The sequence below is a fragment of the Callionymus lyra genome, chromosome 2 (assembly GCF_982586985.1).
Source record: "Callionymus lyra chromosome 2, fCalLyr1.hap1.1, whole genome shotgun sequence".
NCBI lineage: Eukaryota > Metazoa > Chordata > Actinopteri > Syngnathiformes > Callionymidae > Callionymus > Callionymus lyra.
In genome coordinates this window covers 31,849,018-31,870,138 of record NC_141819.1, presented here as the reverse complement: position 1 = coordinate 31,870,138, position 21,121 = coordinate 31,849,018, and the positions used below count along the sequence as shown (strand labels likewise).

Genomic DNA, 21,121 nt, shown 5'->3' with positions numbered 1-21,121 from the left:
TGATATATATATTTTTTAAAACATCTTGTTTGAACTAATGTTGAAAATGTTCTCACTAAATAAAACACAAGCCTCGAACCCGAAGCCAAAACCATTGGCTGGAAAGTCAATTCTAATTTTATTTACAACCTTTCCATGTTGCCCAAAGCAAACGCCTCATTACAAAATTTGCTACATGAACCGGTTTGAAGTAGAACCACGACAAGCATCTGCTGTTTGTTAGTTCCGCTATTGTGATTCTGTGGCCATGAATTAATAAAATAAGTGAATGTTACCAGATACTTTGAGATTTGAAACTAAAAAACAAACATTTTTGAAACTTTGGAAATGGTTATTTAATCAGAATCACAACCAGAAACTTCTATTGCCAGTGTTGTAAACACAACATTTTGTTTGTGGTGTCAGTACAAAATAAAAGAATGAAATCTATATAACTCACAAAATAATCAATAAAAAAGGGAACCAAGTTCCTAGTCAAACAGAAAACGTAAGGCCTTTTTAGACCTTTAAAGGAACCCTGGTCAATAATCAAATGTAAGCTTGGAGTTCACTATGAAAAATAGATTCACAAAATTGAAATGACCATCTCTTTTTCTTCTTCACTATATACACAGACAAATAAAGTACCAATTTATCTTATTTCCAAATGGAATCTGAATGAACATCTTTAAAAGTGATCACCAACAAAAACTTCAAACGTTGAAGTAATTTGCTTATGTTCCTGTGATAATATACAAGACTGACAGCACTATTAAGGAGATGAACAAGTACTTTGTCAATCATAAGCAGAGGGTTGGATGCAAAAAGAGAAAGGAAATATTTTAGGATCTCTTATGCAAAGATTAGGCCTGTAGGTTCAAGGTCATGTAGAGGTGTAAGCATAGTTTTCTAGTTGTCTGAGAGAACCACGATCACATAGAGAGGAAGTTACAGCCATATACGAGGTTAAACTCCACTTTTACATTTGATGATCTCACATTTAAGAAGATCTTAAATCAAAAATGCCATCCACGATATTCAAAATTGTATTATCCGCAGAATGAATGATCATATGCTCCTTGTGAACAGAGGATGGAAGGGACAGACAGGTGTGTTCGGGGTGACGATGGGGGAGAGTGGGTGAGGTGGTGGTGGTGGAAGGGGTGAGGGACTCCAGAACAACAGCTTGCTCTCAGCAGGGGTCTCCAGGAAGGAGCAGGTGAGGAGGTATCCATTGCAGTGCTTTTACACCGTCTACCTGACACCGGTTCACAGAGGGGAGGTGCAGAGAGGAGGAGGAGGAGACCGGCAGGAGGTATAGAGGAGCCTACAGACCATAATAATCTGGGGTCGAGGGATATTTCAGATTTAAGATGAAGCAAATACACAGGATACATATATATTTAACTTGGACATATTGACAGAAGATTTTTGCAACAAGCTTGAACAATTTATATGAGCTTCTGCAAATGGTATCAGAAGTGGGATGGTAACTACCAGAGGATGACAGATGTGTTTGTGGAGAACAACAACAGTTCACTGACCATATTGGACTTGCATTGGACCAGAATTATTTTTTAGACAATCATTCAAGTTGTGTCCAATAAAATAGCTAAACATGTACTTTTGATCAACAATCTTGATAATCAAACAACAAAAGTCACAGCTAGATCTTCCAGAAACAATCCGCAAGCGTCCCTGGCTGACGTGGAGAACATCTGGAGAACGTTTCCGCGGACAGTTTATTATCTCTGCTGCAGAAAAACACACCTCTAATTAATAAGTTGTGACCTCGGAGCTCGTCGGCCAGTGAGTGACAGGTGACGACGGTGCAGTGGGATCTTCTCCAAACACGCCGGCTCAAGCTGCTCCCATGACCTCTTCCCCTCTCGTTCTCGGCCGTTACGACAAAGTGCAACTTTGGCGACATCATCACCCACGCAATACCTCAGCTTTCGTTCGTGAGAATTTGACGTTTTCATTTTAATGCCAGAGACACTAACCGTATACTTGGAACCAAAGTTACACTTTGGAGTCCAAAATCTCTCTCTCTCTAACTGTGTTTCCCAACCTGCCACTGGATGTCGCCTCTCGTGAATTCACATTCCCTGCAGGTAAAGGTGTTGCAATACTCTCTGGGCTTCATTTGTTACCTTCAGTCGAACAAGGTTATAGTTCTAGTGAAAAGGAACAATGATTCAAGTGATGCGATAATTACTCTAAAAGGTTCCACTTTCTCGTCTCTCGAGACTCTAGACATGAAGAGACATTTGTCTTAAACAATAAATGATGCCGTCAGGATGTTGAGAAACCATCTCAGAACTCTCACAGTGGAGATACATAGGATATCTAGGGTGAAGATACACATGCTAAAGATGCAGCATGTACAATATCCCCCCCCCCAATATCTATCTGTGAAGTCTAAGCATTTGACACATTTCCTTTTTTACGGCATTTTTGAATAAAGTAAATTCTACATCTATGTTTCCATGTAAATCCTACTGTATGAATCTTCCTAGTGTGTTTTGTCAGTAAACATTAGAGCACTCTGTTCGGTGTCTTAATATGTCAAGGGCCTCCAGGGGGTCCAGAGTTAAGTTAGCCTGTGTTTTAAATATAGATTCCTGATTTCTTTCGCCATTTTAAGGTAGTACTGCTTCGCGGTGATGATTGTTTTCATTTTTATTATAAAAGTTTGATGGAAATGTCCACTGCCTTTGCCACATGTTGATGCACCCACCGCTAAATCCAAGCGCAAGAAGAAGATAGAAATTGGACATGCTAAAAGAAGGGAAAAACGACATAGCAAATACATAATACAAAATAAATTAATCTTAGGTTCAGTTTATGAAAAAGGAGGAAAACCAAGTTGGGCACAATCAGAGGAACTGTAATAATTGATGATAAAGAATTTAGTCATGTTATTTAAATGTTACAGCTTTTAAAGTGTGTAAACTCTAAAAAATAATGTGGAAAATGAAAGTTTGGGTCAGTTTATCAGGAGTGCATTGAGGGATTATGAGGGCTCAATTTAGTATTTGAATTAGGAAAAATTAAACAACATTTTTTTTCTCCAACACAAATTGGACAAGGCATTATAGGTTAATCTAGTTACAGTATGTTTGCGTTTCTACTGGCCTCTAGTGGACTATCGTGGACTGGCCGATGAACTGGCCCCCCCACTGTGCGACAGAAATAACACCAGCTGGCCTGAAAAGGCTCAATTTGCCGTCTGAAATCACCCGAGCCTGCCAGGTGACATCATCGCCAGCAATTAGAACATTTTCATGCTAAAAACACTAATTCTCTCTCACAGCGGGGAATCAACTCGCAACCTGCTGCACAGCAAAAAAAAAAGTCATGGGAGATTCCATATTTTCACATGTTGGACGAAAGCGAACATGAATCGCTCACTTGGCACTTCTGTGGTCAGTGTCCTCCAGCGAGGTGAGAGGTCACATCAGGCGGACCGCGCCACTGTGCCAGAACATTAGAAAAAAACCCAAGGTATTGTTTGACTCTAACCCTGCTGGACCCTGTGAAACTGAAACCTGCTGACCCGCTGGTTCTGTTGCCAGGACTGAACCGGGCTTCTCATCTCCAGCTGGGTCTTTGCCTCCTCTGTTTTCTTCTCATTCACTGGATTAATTAAATCGCTGCTCGCTGCTCTCGTTTCATTGTCCCGCGGCCTCTTTAACAGACCTCTCCATTCACCCCAAAATGGGTCTTTTATGGGGTGGGCTCGAATCTAAAACAAACTTCACTGCTTCAAGTGTGTGGGAGCGGAAACATGTGCGGGGAGGACGAGCTCAGGAGAGGCTGATGAGGCTGCAGCGCTCAGGCAGAGTCACACGGAACATAAATCATGGGTTGATGAGAACTGAAGAAGCTACGACGCTAATGATGCTGATGGTTCCACGGTTATGAACGCTCGCACAACTGCACACTAACTTTACCCACTAGAAGCATTCATCGCCATGAGTATTAGAAATGTTTATATTGTTTTATTACAAGATTAAAGTTGGATAAAAATACATTTATTTCGAGATTAAAGTGGCAAAAACATTTTATTACGAGATTCATTTCTAAACGTTTTTTTAATACGACTTTAAGTTTGTAGAAGAATACCTTGATAAAACTTAAATCTTGTAATAAAGTACATTTATTGTAAGATTAAAGTCATATAAATGCATTTTTTATGGTATTAAAGTTGAATAACATTTTGAAATAATAATAAAGGTTGCAAGTTTCAGCTGGTCACATCATATACACAGTGTTTCCATACTCTAATCTTGTAGTGAAAGTATTTAATACAACTTTAATCTCGTAATTAATATAATTTATACAAGTTCAGGTTCTTTTATTATCAAATATGCATGTATCGAGACGACTTCAATCTTGAAATAATTGTTTTTTTATAGATTAAATCCCCAAATAATAAATGTATTATTTTGGAATTCAAACGACATTAATCTTGCAATTAATTTTATTTTCATGCAACTTCAATATATTTTTAAAATGTAAAAAATGAAAATGTTTTAATGAAAAGGTAAATGAAGAAAACTTTATTGTTGTGAATTTAAAAAAAATATTTAAATGGCAATAATTCTCTATCATACGATGATAGTTTGACAGTAACGTCAAACAATACTAACCACAGTTAAACACAACTCTTACAGAACGTAAACATAGTTACACACTAACCACTATTTGCTTGGCTCCACATAATTGACGAAACATTCCCATTAAAAAAGCTTCAAATAAAGTTTGTGGAAATCTTGTCGTGTTTGATGGAATGCTTCGGTGTTTGTTTGTTTACTGCCTCTCCTCAGTTCACATGCATCTGTTGTTCGGGACTCATTATACGAGCATTGAACCAGCATCCTAAGATAGACGCTTTGCTGTATGTTTGTTTGACACAATGTTACGCCGGTGGTCACAATGTTACGCCCGACGGCTGCTTAATGATCCGTCGCACCAATCCAACACACGGAATCCACTTTAGGGAGCGCTGATACGAGACGCTGGACTCGCAGGCGTGGAAGGCACCGGGAGAAACAATCGTGGCTCAATCACTCGCATCATCTTCTTGTTTTTGCTCAGCGGGAGAAAACCGTAGCGACAAAGAGGAAAGCCATGCACAGAGGACAGTCAAACTTCATCAAAATCAACACGTCTGGCACCTTGTGTCGTCGCCACGTCACCACCTGGTTTATTGTTTGGTTGTACGTCATTTTGAAATCATGAAGAAATGTGCTTGTGTGGAGTTCTTCAGAGGCCGGTCCTCGCCTGCAGCTGCCGCGCCGGACACCTAATCTACTTCATTAATGCTCTCAGTCGACCATCAGCACTGAGCTCACAAGTCCTCTCTGGTTTCATGCCGTCGTGTCCAGGAGCTGACGAACCTGCAGCTGGACCGACTCCACCGTTGGACTGCAACGCCATCGGCCGCTCTGGAAACTAGTGTCCAGTGTGTTTGACTGATGAGTTAGTGTGAGAGAACCAGTCATCAACATACTGTTCATCTATATATATATTCATCCACAGAGTGATTCTACCTTTTATTTAATATTCATTTTTATTGTTAAGTTAAGTACTTATAAGCACAAATGAGCATTTAAACTTTAGCATTAGATTAGATTACAATCACAGTTGTCTAGTTTTTGGATAAAAATTAATCTCTATATTTATCGAAAACAAGTAAAAATTCTAATAAAGTGAAATTTAACTTAATTGATAATTATCCAGGTAAAATTATAATAGTTTAATTATTTATTATTCATTAGTTATGACCAAAAAATAAATTCAACTAGATTTTTCACTGTGTCTTTCAGTAGTTAAAAAAACCTCAACAATAACAATGTAATAAACTTAAACACGCAAAATGTAAAAAAAACCCATTACTATGATACATTTTTGACATCATATAAATTAACTAATTAAATCAACTCAATCTTAAAGAAAACTTGTTTGTTACAGGTAATAAAAATGCTAGTAATAAAGTTTTATTTAAATAATCATACCAAACATTTGTACCAAAAAACGATTTGTTTAATATTAAATATAATGGTTTTATTTATTTTTCCAAATGCTAACGACTCTAAATAATACACATTAATAAAAGCGTTTATTTACCAAAGTACATCATTTCATCAGTCAGTCAAAGGTCAGGGGTCCACTCAGGACACGATAAAACAATTAGAGACAGTTGATTTTTTTTTTTCCTGGTGCTCAGATATCAAAACACCCCGGGACGACACACGCTGTTCCCAACAGGAATGCTCGTTTTATCGTCTGTAAATGGTCCAACTGGGACTTTCCAGCAGAACCATCAGAACCAACTAGACCAGATTCATAGATAAGCTTGACTCAGAACTCACATTTGCATCATTTTGGTTCCCACAAGCCAATTCCGAGGATGTCCCGGGTCTCGTGGCCTCCTAAGCCCACCCCCCCTCCCTCTCTCTCTCCCCCTGTGGCGGATTAAGTGGGAGCCAGCTGTAGTAGTGGGGGTGTGGGGGGGGGGGGGGTACATGCTGCCACAGGACGCTCCAAGGTGACCCACAGCAAAAGCTGGCATCACATCTGCAGCCGAGCCTGGCCCGTCCTGACCGCCATCAGGCAGCGCCGGGTCCTCGCTGCCCCCGAGTGCCCTCCACACTGCCCGGCTGGCGTACCGAAGGGTGGTGGTCTTGGAGGGGGGGAGGGCATTTACATATGCTGGATGTGCATTTATGTGTTGTGTCCATGTGTGTGTTTGTGTGTGTGTTGCTCAGTGGGTGTTTATACAAACATGTGCCGCAACAACTCTGAACCTTCTCTCTCCAACTTGCATCTAAAAATGAAGGTCGGTAAAGGTCAAAAATCAAGGACCAAGTCTGAGACCCCCACAGACTCCACCAAGGACTATCAGAGGTCCTGGGACCCTTCAGAGGAGAACGTTTTAAGGGATGTTAGCCAAGGTCCCCCGAGATGCACCCACCAGCTGCTGCTCCTCGTGGGGCCTGGTGGGTGGGACAGAGCCAGGAAGGTGGGGGGTGTGGGGGGGTCATCGACTCTCACTCTGAGGCCTTGACGGAACACCAGGACAATCGCGGCAGGTCGGCCCGCTCCATGGGCCGGACAGTTGTAAGTAATGGGGCCGTGCTCATACGGCGGCACCGCTCTGAATCACCTTAATGAGGCGCTGGGAGGGGCCGCCGGGGGGGTTTGGCCATCGTTTCAAATGAGGGTCTACAAAACATGTTCCATCTGATCTGTTTTTGTGATGTTTCTGCTGTCATGGACTTTTGTCACATTTTCTACAGTTCATCGTTCGATGTGTAGTCAAAGCCTCTAACCGTCGTGTAACCGGTTACATGTCTGAGACTTACGAGCTCTTTCCATCGCAGTTGCATTATATAACCACTAGAGGGCGGTGTCTCCATTCAAACACCTCCCAATCCCATTCCAGTAAAACCCTTCCACCATGTACCAGACAAAAACATTCTTGCAGACCCCCTAAATACTAAACAATGTCCAACAAAACAGATAAATCACAGAACTTTATGTACCGTATTTTTCAGACTATAAGGAGCACTTTAACTAATTCTTCTCAAAAATAGAATGTGCTCCTTCTAAGGCTATTGTATTAACTCTGGTTTTACTGACTTAAAACCTATTTCATGTGATAGAAATAAAATGCTGGTTAACTACTAACCTCTACTGAGAGTCTCACAAGTATAACGACTTTTATTGTGTAATTTATGAACATTTAAATTGTGTATAAATAAAAACATATGTATAAATAAAGCTGTTGTACTTGTCGTAACTTTTAACAATCTTTCATAAAGGCACACATGACCAAAACACACACACACTTCATTGGTCAACAGCAGCTCTGCTTTACTCTGTAGGAAGTATATATTGGTAAGTGGTGTGTGTCCATCATTGTGTATTTTTCCACCCAAAACACTTGAACTTATTTATTACTCTGCATGTAAGTAAGTAAGTAATATTTATTTATATAGCGCTTTTCCAATGCATCAATGCACCTCTTTGTATAAGTAAATTTATCTGTGTGTGTGTATCTCAGTATGTCTATTATATTTATTCTACACCTTCACTCGACTGATTTGAACCTGACCCGTAAAGCCCTCCGAGCGCCAACGTTACATGTGTAACTACAACTACAACTCCTGGACACGAGCGAGGCTCAAACAGCTGATGTGGGCAACATCTGGCGGCCTGCTAATCGCTGCGACGCTGCGTTTAATGAACTAAGTAGTCCATTTGTGTAATTGTTTAATCACAGAGGTTGCTATTAAAGCATTAGCAGGTTAGAAAACATCCGACTTTTGTCATGTTGCTGCAGGGGGCGGGACGGCGGGTCATGATTGATGTGATTAGAGGGACATTCAGTGGAATTCCACAGCTGGCTGTAGCGGCCATCAGGAATAATTAATTTAGTGCTGAACCAGCGACCAAAAGGGTGTCGATTTCATGACTCCTAAATTCAAAATATTATGCCTTCGACAACACAACAGATTTTATTCTTTAATTTATTGAATGGAAATATTATCTCTCAGTTCTAGGGGAGCAAGGAAATATCGAAACACTTAAATGTTTTATATTTTTAATTAAGTGCCTTAAAAACTAAATAATTTGAATTTTCTTTTAACAAATAACATGAAAATGTATTAACTGCATTTGTTTACTTTTGTGTTGCAAATAAACTTTTGCCTGCAAGATGGCAGCGTACTCCACAGCTAATCAATCAATGAAATCCCGTGGGATCGGGTGATTACTGAGGACAAGAGGATACAGTCGACTACAACAGCTTTTAAAACTGGCTTGGTTTCAAAACAATTGAACTTCACAAATTTGTCAAAAGTCATGTGGTCTGTAAATTCTGCAATACCAAAGCCAGGTACTCAGGCAATCCTACAAATATATACTTGTTCCTACAGTATCACAATATAGCGGAATACATTGTATCTTTTCGCCTGTATGGTGACACATATTATATCGCCACATTTGTTCCAATATACACACCAACTAGTACCTGACAGGCTATCATCTTGTTACACACACATCTGGACCCCAGTTAACCAGAAAACAACTAATTGGTAAAAATAAAGAATTAACATGGAGATAAGAAGTTTCTTTAATAATTAACTTTCTCTCTGATTGTAAGGCAAAAGTGTTAAGTTTCTTCTTTTTATTCAAATGTGTGAAATCTCTCGACTTTACACAGGAAGAGTAAATATCCGATCGGAAGCAGCTTTCTAGGAATGCTGAGACGTCTTGGCAGTTTCCAGAACAGATTGGGGAAGTCTGTTTGGCTGTCAGGATATTTACGATGGCAAAAGTCCATTTCTGCCATCAGAGCGAACGGGAAAAAAAACCTGACGCAGCCACACTTTAACTGAAGACTGACACCAAGGCTGGCAAACACATTCGCAATGGCTCCCGACCAAGTACACACACACTAACACACACACACCTCCCAAATACCAGATGGTGTTTCTGAATATTGTTACCATTTTTTTTTTTACGATTATGATCATAAAAGTGTGTGAAGTATCGGGAGTTGCGGCTCAAATAGTGAGGCCCGGAACTTCTCGACACAAAATGAGTTCATGTCCAGGAAATATCAGAAGAAGGTTCCACAAGTTCTGTTGGCAACTTTTGAGATCTTGAACTCATTTTGACTTTCATTTGCATTTTGATTTTTGGTGTTTCAATGCATTTTTCCTTTGGGATAGTTTTGGATATTCTAGTCTGGTGGGTGTTCTGCATGGTGGGTGATGTGTGGCTTTGAAGTCTTGCTCACAGGTATCAAGATGGAGAAGAAGGACAGATGGAAACTCAGTCTTAATTTAAAGTAAAAATAAACATCTAATCTGGAATTGGATGTACATTTTGCAGTGGAAAAACCTGCCTAAAAAAACTCTATTCTTCACGCAGTCTTTATAGAGCGACTAATGTTTGGATTTTACTGTGTTTTAAATAGATCTTGGACCTCTGTTATACTCATCAGTATGTGCCTGTTTGTACAAAACTCTATTTTCATTGAAATATTTACATGTGCTTAAAACACACCTGGGCAAAGTGAGGGGGGCCACATGCGGTCCTTTGACTGTATTCATGCTGCCCTCAAGAGATCACAGTACAACATAGACCTTTTTTTCTGACATCTAACAATTTTGTTTTGTGTTTATTATTGTATTTGCTCTAAATGAAAAATAAAAAAACCTTTTTTAAACTTTTTTGTAACTTTTGTGAACATTTCTTGCTCCTCAAAATAAATGGAGAAAATATTATCATCTTGTTTAGAGGAAAAGGTTATTTTTCTATCTGTTTCTTTTACAAAAAGGTTTATAAATATGTGTTTATGTTCATTAACTGTATAATACTTTTCAACAAAAACACCTGCGGGATGAAACCAAAAAGCTAACGCAAAGCAAATGTGAAGGAAATGTCGAGTCTGCAAAAGCTCGGAAAGCCTTGAAGAAACCTTGGAATGCTACAGGTACGCAGTAGAAAATGGATAATACTAATTTATCTTGGAGGCTGATTGAGATCCTGAAGAACGACTCAAAGCTCCATTTAAAGAGGATTATGTTAAATATACCAACATTAATCTCAACACAGCCAGTGGCCCTTACCTTGTTTCCAAACCCAAATAACGACATTACAAACCAAACAACAAGAGCTTAGATTTGCCAAATCTCTGGTCTCTTCCTGTACAGCGAGCACCAGGCAGTATTTAGAGCAGCGAGAAACAGAAACCAGAAGGCCGTTTGATACCGAGCCTCAACTGGCAACGCGCCACGCCGGCGAGCAGCAACAAACAATGCTCACTTTGTTTAACCCAAATCCTTTAGGTCCAGAGGAAGGAGGAGTGAGGTGATCCGTGCCACGACTGTGTGTGCACCTGCGCGCCAAACACGTACAATCAAGATGGTATCGGTCCACGTATTTAAACCCGTTCGCTGCCACGGCTAAATATCCCAAAACTCTGGTGTTAATTATAGCACTGAGAAAATCACACGCGTTTGTGAGATAAATGAAGACGTCACAAAGTACAGTGAAGAATGTTCGTTTGTCCTACTCTACCGTAACAACTGTATTTTATAAAGAAAAGACATGCTCCTGTACTTGAGGCATGAAAAGCAAGAAAACATGTGTATGAAAATATTGTTAATGGCTCCCCCAGTGTCCAAAAAGTGTAACTACAATATCATAAATTCTGTCGTAAGTAAGTAAGTAAGTAAGTAAGTAAGTAAGTAAGTAAGTAATATTCATTTATACAGCGCTTTTCGAGACCAGGGTGACAAAGCGCTTTAACAATCAAAACAATACTCAAAACAGTACATACTTCAAAGATCAAGACAACACCGAGAACAACACAGGGGTTCGAGAAATTCAAGGAAAAGCCTGAACAAATAGAAACGTCTTAAGATGTTTCTTAAAGGAGTCAGTAGACTCCATCAAGCGCAAAGAGAGAGGAAGATTGTTCCAAAGCTTAGGAGCAACAGCCTGAAAAGATTTCTCTCCTCTGGTCCTGAGCCGTGTGCGTGGAACCATAAGTAGATTCTGATCCACAGACCTCAGAGACCGAGCTGGGGTGTAAGGCTGGATCAGATCAGTGATGTAAGTAAGTTATTTGTAAAGCGCCTTTCCAGACCAGGGTCACAAAGCGTGCCAGATTACCGCATGAACATTTGTGTTAAATGGTTTTGTTGCTTTCTGGTTTTATCCTCCTGGTAACTTCACAACTTTAGTACTTGAAACACTGTCTCAGACCCACTTAAGTTACGTAGTTTGATGGTCAGGTGACACTCACAGACGGGTCTTCAAGAAGAGCTCTGTTTAAAACATAGCTAGAGAGTTATAATACCAAGTTATGACACTAATGACTCATTACAGAAAATATAAAAGTGTCAAAATTTTAATAAAATCATTTCTTACTGGCCCCGCCCACTGTTCGAAGCATGCAATTGCAAGTTAAATTACATACATTTAAAAAAAGTAATTTATGTAACATAACATAATTAATATTAACAATTAACATCCACTTCTTCCAAGTTTTCCCTCTTTCTCTTCTTATCCAGCTATATTGATACATTCAAGATCGGGAGTTTTATTGTAGGCTAAAAAAAAATAAGTCGATTATTTTTGTAACTTTTAATTAAATACTAAGTTATTTGATTAACAAGCAGCATTACAGGACAATGTAGAAAGAGGGGATGTCTAATTTCTGCAAATATTTTATACTCATTTATTTTTCTTTAAAATAAGAATTATAAAAACTTCTGGTTCTACCCTTTAAGAGACAAAGTTCTAAATATATATATTCAATTTCAACATGACTTCTTGACATTGCCGAGGCACTTCTATCATCATCATCATCATCATCATCATCATCATCATCATTGTCCTATTGTTCCTCCTCCCAGTAGGACGTCCACCAAACACACACACAAACAAGAGAGTGGCCTGAAGAAGAAGAAGAAAAAGAAGGAGAAGAAGAAGAAGCAGCTGTGTTGGCAGGTAGCCACGATTCTCCAGGGAAGGGCAGACATGGAGCAGGGCAGGATGAAGAGGAGGAGGAAATGATGAAGAGGAGACAGGGAAGAGTGATGATTGTCACAGTTAATGTGACAGGACTTGTGTGTGTAATTAATGAGTGTGTGTGAGTGTGTGTGTGTTGTCGAAGGATAAGCAAGTAGTAGAGAAAGTAGAAAAGGGTCAAGTTTGTCCAACAGATGGCCATAATGAGGCTAGTGACGAGTAAACCATGTATCAAAATCATCAACAATGGAACTTGTTCTATAAAGCTTTTACACTTTGCTCTTGTGTTTTATTGATTCACCCTCTATAATCACTATAGCGCCCACTAGAGAAACAGTTGGTCATTGGTTTTTAGACGCTTTATTGTTAACCACAAAAAAGTAAATCAAAGTAGATCATTGTTCATGTTGTGACATATTATTTAAGATGTCAATTTTCAAGATAAGAGACAGATTATGAATTTGTTTAGTGAAGGACAAAGACAGATATAATTAAGATTACAAGCCCCTTGTGTGATTGAGTTTGACGCCCCTGACCCATAACATTCAAACGGTCCTAGGAGTGATGTTTTTAAGATCCAGCTTTGATTGTACGAGCCCTCTAGTGGATACTGCATTGAGTCAGTTTATATGGTCAATTAAAACATCTGATCGGCATTTCCAAGATCACTGAATTAAACTTATGATATGATCTCATCGACCCAAATTATTAAATTTAGTGCAAGTGATCAGATTAAACCCAGGTAGTGAAAATAAAGTAGTTGTTTCCAGTAATATTGTCTTAAATGGTTATGGTGAAGTGCATCAACATACATAAAATTGAATGCTTAAAGTATTTATAAATGAATCAACATTAGCAAGTACATCTGGATCTAGATTGAGGTTCTTTGTCAACACATTCTCTCCCCGTCTTCAGAGATAAAGTTAAATATCTGGTGCAAAACTTTCTGGATTATGGTTGACGGTAATCCTTCAGCTTTACGAAGAAACTTTTGCAAGTTCTAATATAAAGACTTTAATACTAAAGAGTCCAAAAGGAACCTGAGGTCTAGAAGGACCAGGTAAATATCAACGACCCTCATCACCAGGTTTATACTCATGATCTACAGTCGTAGTAACTTTTGAGCCGTTTTCAAATCAAACGGCATACAAAAACAAATATAGCTCAACTCAACAGACGCGCCAAACCAAACAAACAGTGCTTTATTAAAACATCAGATGTGGGGTGAAAGAGTCAGACCTCTCGCTTCATAATCTGCTCCAGAGATGTTTTGTACTGATGGGTAGCGAATACATGAATACATGTTTTACGTCACAGCCTCCCTCTTTAACCTCCTGGACTGACTCCAGACCAGTTTGTCCGTTTGCTCACGCAGAGCTCAGGCAGCTCTTTCGTCCAGCGATTCTGCTGCCAAACACGCCATCAGGGAAACAACCACTGAACAGCTCCTTACTGTTGAGGCTCCACCTGCTCGCTTTACAATGACGATTTCTACCAACAAAGAGTGGCTATAAGATAAACTTGTTGTGTGCTAGATTTATACACACAAAGATGAGGGTCAACACTAACTCTGAGTCATGATGACTCTGACTTGATCTGAGGAGGTGAAGAAAAAGATGAGCCAAAAGAATAAACTCTTTGATGGGTTGTGACTAGAAAAAAGGAGATTTAAAGTGTTTTGCGTGCATGAGGTGTCTGGACAGAAGCTTAGACATCCAACAAACAGTGGAAGTAGAACCAATGCTGATCTACTGTACATTGAAACCACCCAGATAAGGGGGGTTTTGGGGCAATCTCTACTACATCAGATGCTACCTGACCTGAGGGAAGAATATGTATGTACGCAGATGACATATTCTTGTTATTGTGTTGTATTCCTTCATTTAAGATCCCATCTGAAACCTTGTTTTGTTTTTATGTATTTTTTCTAATGGATATCCATCTAATTTTTGGATATCAAACAAGCAATTATATATTCATTTTAAACAAATGTTCAAGAACTAATAATCATAAAAGAACTGCAATACTTTTTTTTAATATCATTTGAAATGAAAATGAAGACCAATTAAAAAAAAAAAAGATATCCATATTAAATATTAATGCAATCATGATTTCGAAAACCGTTCACACAAAGTACTCTGTGCCTCATACACATAGCATGGTACTACTTTTTAAGGATCTAGCAGGTATAGAAATGCACTTTTTCCTGTCTTTTTTACTTTGGATACTAATCACTGATAAAAGAAGCACAAAAGAACAGAGCAAAAAAGTGAGAAAGTGTGTCAAAAATTTACTGATATACTAGTATTAACGTTGTGAGGCTCCTATGTCACTATTTTCCCAGGTAATATAACAAGAATCTGAACAATGACTGCAGCAGAATTCTCCATGTCTATTACCCATGATGGAATGTTTGCATCTTCACATCCACGCCACTTTCCATCTTAAAACAAAAGCATATTCATGTTGTCTTTTAAAAAGACCAAACTCTCACCCAGCACGTTCACAGAGTGACCTGCAGCCAGGTGAGATGCTGAGCCGGCACATGTGTACGAGTGAGTGGAGCAGCTCGGGTGTTCCGCTCACACTCGGGTCATCCGAGTTCTCCGCAGCTGCCCGCAGCTCAGCTTTCCAGCGCTAAGACGAGCTGCACAAGGCGGATATTGCCGCCCGGAGCTGCAACGCTCGCTGGCACTGGAGTGTCGACGGGAATCACAGTCGCCAGAGTTGGACACAATCGCAGCTTCTTCTTCTTGTAGAACTCCAAAAACAAAAGGAGGGACGGATGGTTTGGGAAACGATGCGGATGTAAAAGAATGAAGGAGAAGTCAGACATGATGGTGAAATAGGAAAAAAGGGGAATTTACAGGGTAAAGAATGAAAAGCATTAGATGAGAAAAAGACGAAGAAAGATGACGAAAGAAAGGACAACTGGATTGTGACGAGTCTTGGGAAGAGGTTTCACTTCTCATCCGAGAAGCTCCCTCAGTTTCAAGTGAGCTGGAGTTAGGAGCCTGTATATGTAAACCCATCACAGTTGACTCTCAGAAGCACATGAACCCAAGGCTAAAATTTAGGATGAGACAAAGCTGGAAGACAGGAGAAAAATATGGGCGAAAAGAGGTAGTATTGCAAGATAGAAAAAGAAGCCTTTGAGAAATGAAGGAGAAGGAACCAGCGGTGACGGGCTGCAGCCAGAACCCCGGGTCTGTTCGTGACCTCACACTTGACACCGCGGGAGAGAGAGGGCCAGGACGAGTGGACGGAGGAAGAGAAGGAGGGAGGGCCGTCCAGTTCGCCGTGTTCAGGAAGTTCAAGCAGACAACTCTAATCCCCCAATTTCCTCCCCTCTAATCATCTCTGGCCCGCTCCAAATTGGAAACATCTTCCCCACAATATGACACTCGCGGTGAGGAACTCACCGGAGGAACCAGACTTTTCCTGCCGAGTCGCGTCACCGCTGAAGATGGTTAGACGGGAATCTTCAGGATTAGTAGAATCCATTGATTTTAACATGATGTTAGTTTGGTGAGCATGTCCTGCTGGGAGGAGGCCCCGGGGCAGACCTGCTGCAACTCAGGAACAATATATGTCAAAAAAAGGAGAAATTCAAGTTTCCTTCCCGACTCAAAATCATAGAAACCTAACTTTTAGTGGCTCTAATCCACACCTCAGGAAATCCCTCCCACCAGACATTCGTAACATCAACAAACACATTAAACTGGCTTATTGACTGCAACTTTTGTTTTATTGTTTTCATGTTTTTCCCTTTAAAAACATACTAACTTTAACTTAACTTAACTTTGGTCGTCTCTTAACTTTTAAAACTATTTCCTTTATACTGTTGTTTTGAATCTATCCGTATGGTGTCCTTGTGTGTTCTGAAAAGCGCCTTTATAAATCAAATGAATTGTTATTTATTTATCTGGAGAAAGTACGGTTAGGGGACCAAATGTGTCTGTGACCTCTTTAATGAGACAATAGAAAAAGTATAATACTGGTCATACAGATGTTTTTAAAATAAATATTTTAACATGTACATTTTTAATGATTAGGTAAACTGTTGTATTACATTTGGATTGTTTTCCTTTCTTCTCCTTTCATAAGTCATTTGGAAGAACATTAGAAAATATTTTTGAAATAAAATGATTTTCATTTTTAACTATGCCTTGTATAAAGTAAAGTTAAAATGCTTTTTTAATGGCATGGCATAATTGCAGTTAGTTTAACTTTTTACTTCCTTCTTTCTTTCTACTCGACATTCCCTCACAACAGTAACTGTATCGGTCCATTGAAGGCTCTTTCCTGGTGACGTTTCCTCCCTCCTGCCGGATTCATCAGGATTTGGATCAAGAGACAAACAACCCTGGAGAGCCAGACGATCAACTATTAAAAATATTCTGCCCTGGTCCCAACAAATAGAATCCTGCTGTATAAGAATAAACTTTTAACAACTCAACCTCAAAAACGATCAATCTAAGTCATGAGAAGAAAACAGGTGAGAAGCTGTCATCCACCTGGGACTCGGAGCAGAGCCTGATACAAACCCGAAAATTTGTGTCTTTCATCTTCACATATCGAGGACACCACATGGTCAATCTGGCTTGGGAAAGTCACATGAGCTTGGATGCCACAAACATGTCATGACCAGATGTGATGAGATGAAACATGGATGGATGGATGAGAGATAAATGAAGCATAATAATTAACTGGAATCGCCTGAAAGTCCAAATGTCGGCCGAGCTGTTGAGCTCAGGCCTGATTTGTGTCCCCCGTCCTGAGTCTGAACCCGGCCGAGGCGAAGGTGCAGCGGAAAGACGATCGCTCGGTATCGAAGCTCCAGATCTGCGAGCATCTGAACAGCACCAGGAAACAAAATGCTGGCGTTTCTGCATCACTTGCTCCATTATTAAAAGCCCCCGCTGCCTCCCTGTGCTTTGTTTACAAGCGGCCGGCGAGAGATAAAGAGTGTTTTGACAGCAGGAGGCTCCAACCCTTGGCTCCTTGGCCCGTCATTTAAGAGACGTCAGAACCCAACCCGTTTGGGATCAGAACGAGTGATTTCAGTGCTGCTTCTCGCTGCTGCGAGGGTCTCATTAATGAGCCGGACCCCACACCAGGACCGAGCCCGCCTGCCTACTGTGACCTATTAGCCTCAAAACACCTCATCAGAGGAGCAGCTATGAATACATCAACTTCTCTGGACAACATCATTTCACATGGATCCAGTTTTTCACTTGAAACAAATACAAATGAACATGCTTTTTTTTTTAACTAAAATGCTTTTCTTCAAAATGCAAAATATTTTAATGATTATTTAATGATTGACACAAAAATATCTATATATATTCTTCTCTTACTTGTTGAATTGAAACTAATGATATGGTTTTTATGGTTATTAATTTTCTAATATTTGATATAAACAATAAGTTAATGTGAGTACATGTGCAGACAGCCAACCGTTATCACTTGGAAAAAAAAACATTTAAATGCTAAATTTCAAGAAAGATAATCGACCTTTAAATTATATATATTTCTATCTTTTTTATTCGTGTAATATACAGCGTTGTTTATCGTACGATGTGAAGGAATCTGTTTTCATTAGAAGAAATAACAAATAAATAACAAAAACTCTTCAATGTTATAAGATAAAATCAAGACAATTGAATTAATATTTATTTCAATAATATGTATTTAAAAAAAAAAAATTGTTCATTTTGACAATTAAACATTTTACTAGAGAAAAAGCTCTAGTTTCATGTGATCGGGTCATTCACTGACTCGAACACATTAATTAAACTAATTTGCAGTACGTTGAATAACAAAACACATTTAAATTGATTGGTGGTTGACAGTTATCACCAGCTGATCATAACATGTGTACATGTGGCTGGAGAAATGAGAAAATAAGTGGAATTATTTAGGAGATCATGCCAAATAAATATACAAAACAAAGGAAGGCCATTAAAATTAAAAATCTAAACTTCCTGCTGATTCCATTTAAATCAACTTTTGATCAATTTTGAGACAAATATGACAACAAATAGAATCCTGCTGTATAAATAAATAAAAATCAACAGTCTTCCCTATGTTTACTCTTACATTCCTAATTTCTCTGAAGCAAGTCTTTTACTTTGCTCAACAGCACTCAAGCATTGGAAGAATTACAAGCCGATCAGTCAGCTGAAAACATGACGTTTATATAACACAAAAATACATTTGGATTAAAATTATAATAGTATAAAATATAAAAGTGGAGGTTCACAATATGTATAGATATTTTGACCATTTTATGAATTTTAATTGAAATGATAAATACATTTTAAACATGCTGATTTAAAAGTTAAGTTGTCAAGTTTCCATTAGGTCTACAAAATAAGAATAGCAGGATTGTATTATTTTTTTTTTAAATATTAAATCTCTTTTGTGAATCAGGAACCGTTTCCTTACATGAACCCGCTCTAATAACCGGGAAGCATCACAGCTGCTTTTCCTAAATTAAAGCCGATAATCCTCTTTGTGTGTTTCAGATGGTTTAACCTTTTTGGACTGTGATACTGATGAAGCTGCTGCACATTTAAGTGCCACTAATTATCATCTGTGTTGCAATCATACAAAAAAATGAAAAAATATATATGGATTAAAACAAATAGAATTTCAGTTATAACCAAAGAGAAAAAAAGAAATACTTAATACAAATTCCCACTTAAAAGATTATTGAGGTTTTACTTCTTTTTTTTTGTTGTTTAAATAATATAAAGCTAATAAATTAAAAGAATTTCATCTAGAAATATACATTTTGAAAGAGAGATGTTAAAACAATATAATAGAGAAATTATAAATACAGACTATTCATTTGACATAATCAAGTGTTTCTATCCTTTATCCAAAATTCCTTTTTTTTAATAAATTTCATAAATTCAACATATTTCAAATAGAGCAAATATGTATTTATCGTTTTAATTAGGATTTATTGAGAATATTGTTTTTAAGAATACTGGAATTAAAATTGCCAAATAATAGAAACTTCAATTTTCCATCCCATTTGGTTCAATTAAGTTTCTCCACAAATATATGTAGAAAATAAGTAGGTTTGCAATATAAACAATGTAGAATTTGTGGATATTTCCGTTAACATTTTGTGGTGGCTCCTTAGTTTTTTCCCCCCTCTTTTTCAATTTATTTAATATTTTTCCAGTGGATTTTTTAAAATTTTATTTTGTTTAATCTCTCACTAGATTTGTTTTCGTCTTTACGCAATTAGATGTTTATTTAAAAGCAAAATAACCTCCTTGACCTCCCATTTTAAAATGTTTTTTTTTTAAATATGTTTCCTCTATATTCATGGATGGTCCAGGGGTCACCAGTCCACGGACACGCAGGTGGAAAAACCCTCCACGGAATCTGCCGCTGCTGGAGGTCAACCGGACGGTGCGAGTGGATCACAGAGCGACGGGAATTCTCCCGGTCCTGCTCCTTTATAAAGCCTCCTTTGTTTCTCACATCTCGCGACCGAGGCTGAAATGAACCTGCAGCTCCTAAAAAAAAAGTTCCATCTCTCTGAGAGCTGACGGCGGGAGCGGCGGCGGCGGGACGAGGCTCGTGTGAAATGTGACAGCAATAATGCGCCTGTCCTCACGAACAGACTCGTTTCTGTCCGCGCCGCTCATTTGCGCCCCACAAACACACTATTGTACCCCCTTCTCCCGGGGTGACCTTTCCCTTCTTCCCGCTCCGTCAGCGCGGTGGCGGGGTGTCAAAGGTCGCCTGGCCTCGCTGACCGCGCGGCGGCGGAGGCGCGAGAGGCACCGGCGCCGGTGTCCGTGTCCGTGCGTGTGGACTCCGTGGTGCGGTTAATCGTGTCAGCGGTGGTTGCGCGTCTCTCTCCGGGGTACACGCGCACGGAGGGTTTGAAGCGACGCGCCGGAACAAAAGCGCGTTATTTTTTGTTTTTAACACAAGTTTCCCCCGAATTTCGAGCAACAGAAGCAGGTTCAGAAAATGGATTCTCGTGGAGGAAGAAAAAAAATGAGGGATAAAGTTTGAAAAAGAGAGTAAAAGTGGGTGAAATGCCAAACTTACCATCCACCAGGTTCTGGCCGAGATGTCGTAGCAGAGCTGCCATTTGATGGAGCCTTCCGCGGTCTTCCCTGCCATGACGCTGTCAGCGAGCTTCATCTGACGCGCGCGCCGCAGATAAGACGCCCTAATTGAGAAAACATTCGCACTGGCATGTTGGGCAACATGTAGCCCGCGCCGTACCATATGGAATCATGGGTAAAAAAAAAAAAAAAAAAAAGATCCTTGACAATGAACCAATCTCAAGCAGACCCCGTGGCAAGGTGAGCGGCAGTCATCTGCTCAGGGAAACACACCCCCCTCTCTCTCTCACACACACACACACACATGCAGTAGACTTTTTTTTTTTTACGCATCACCGACCCTCGCTCTTCACTGCTCGTTCCATTAGGTCTTGACCATCAGTGAAAAAAACAAGTGTCCGGCCGGGACTCGAACCTCCTGGATCTGCAGGTATAAGAGGATCGAACCGGCGGACACATGGAACTGCTTATTCTACCTCTCT

At 39.4% G+C, this 21,121-nt stretch overlaps 1 protein-coding gene across 3 annotated transcripts in view; it reads right to left on the bottom strand.

The window, feature by feature from the left end:
* Window positions 1–20,913, bottom strand: part of nfia (nuclear factor I/A) — a 140,433-nt gene extending 119,520 nt beyond the window's left edge. For all 3 annotated transcript variants that reach the window (XM_087784679.1, XM_087784680.1, XM_087784681.1), the window contains exon 1: window positions 20,620–20,913. In XM_087784679.1, the coding sequence (XP_087640805.1) occupies window positions 20,620–20,802 (183 nt within the window). In that variant the 5' untranslated portion in view covers window positions 20,803–20,913. The remainder of the gene's footprint in view (window positions 1–20,619) is intronic.
* Window positions 20,914–21,121: the final 208 nt, after the last annotated feature.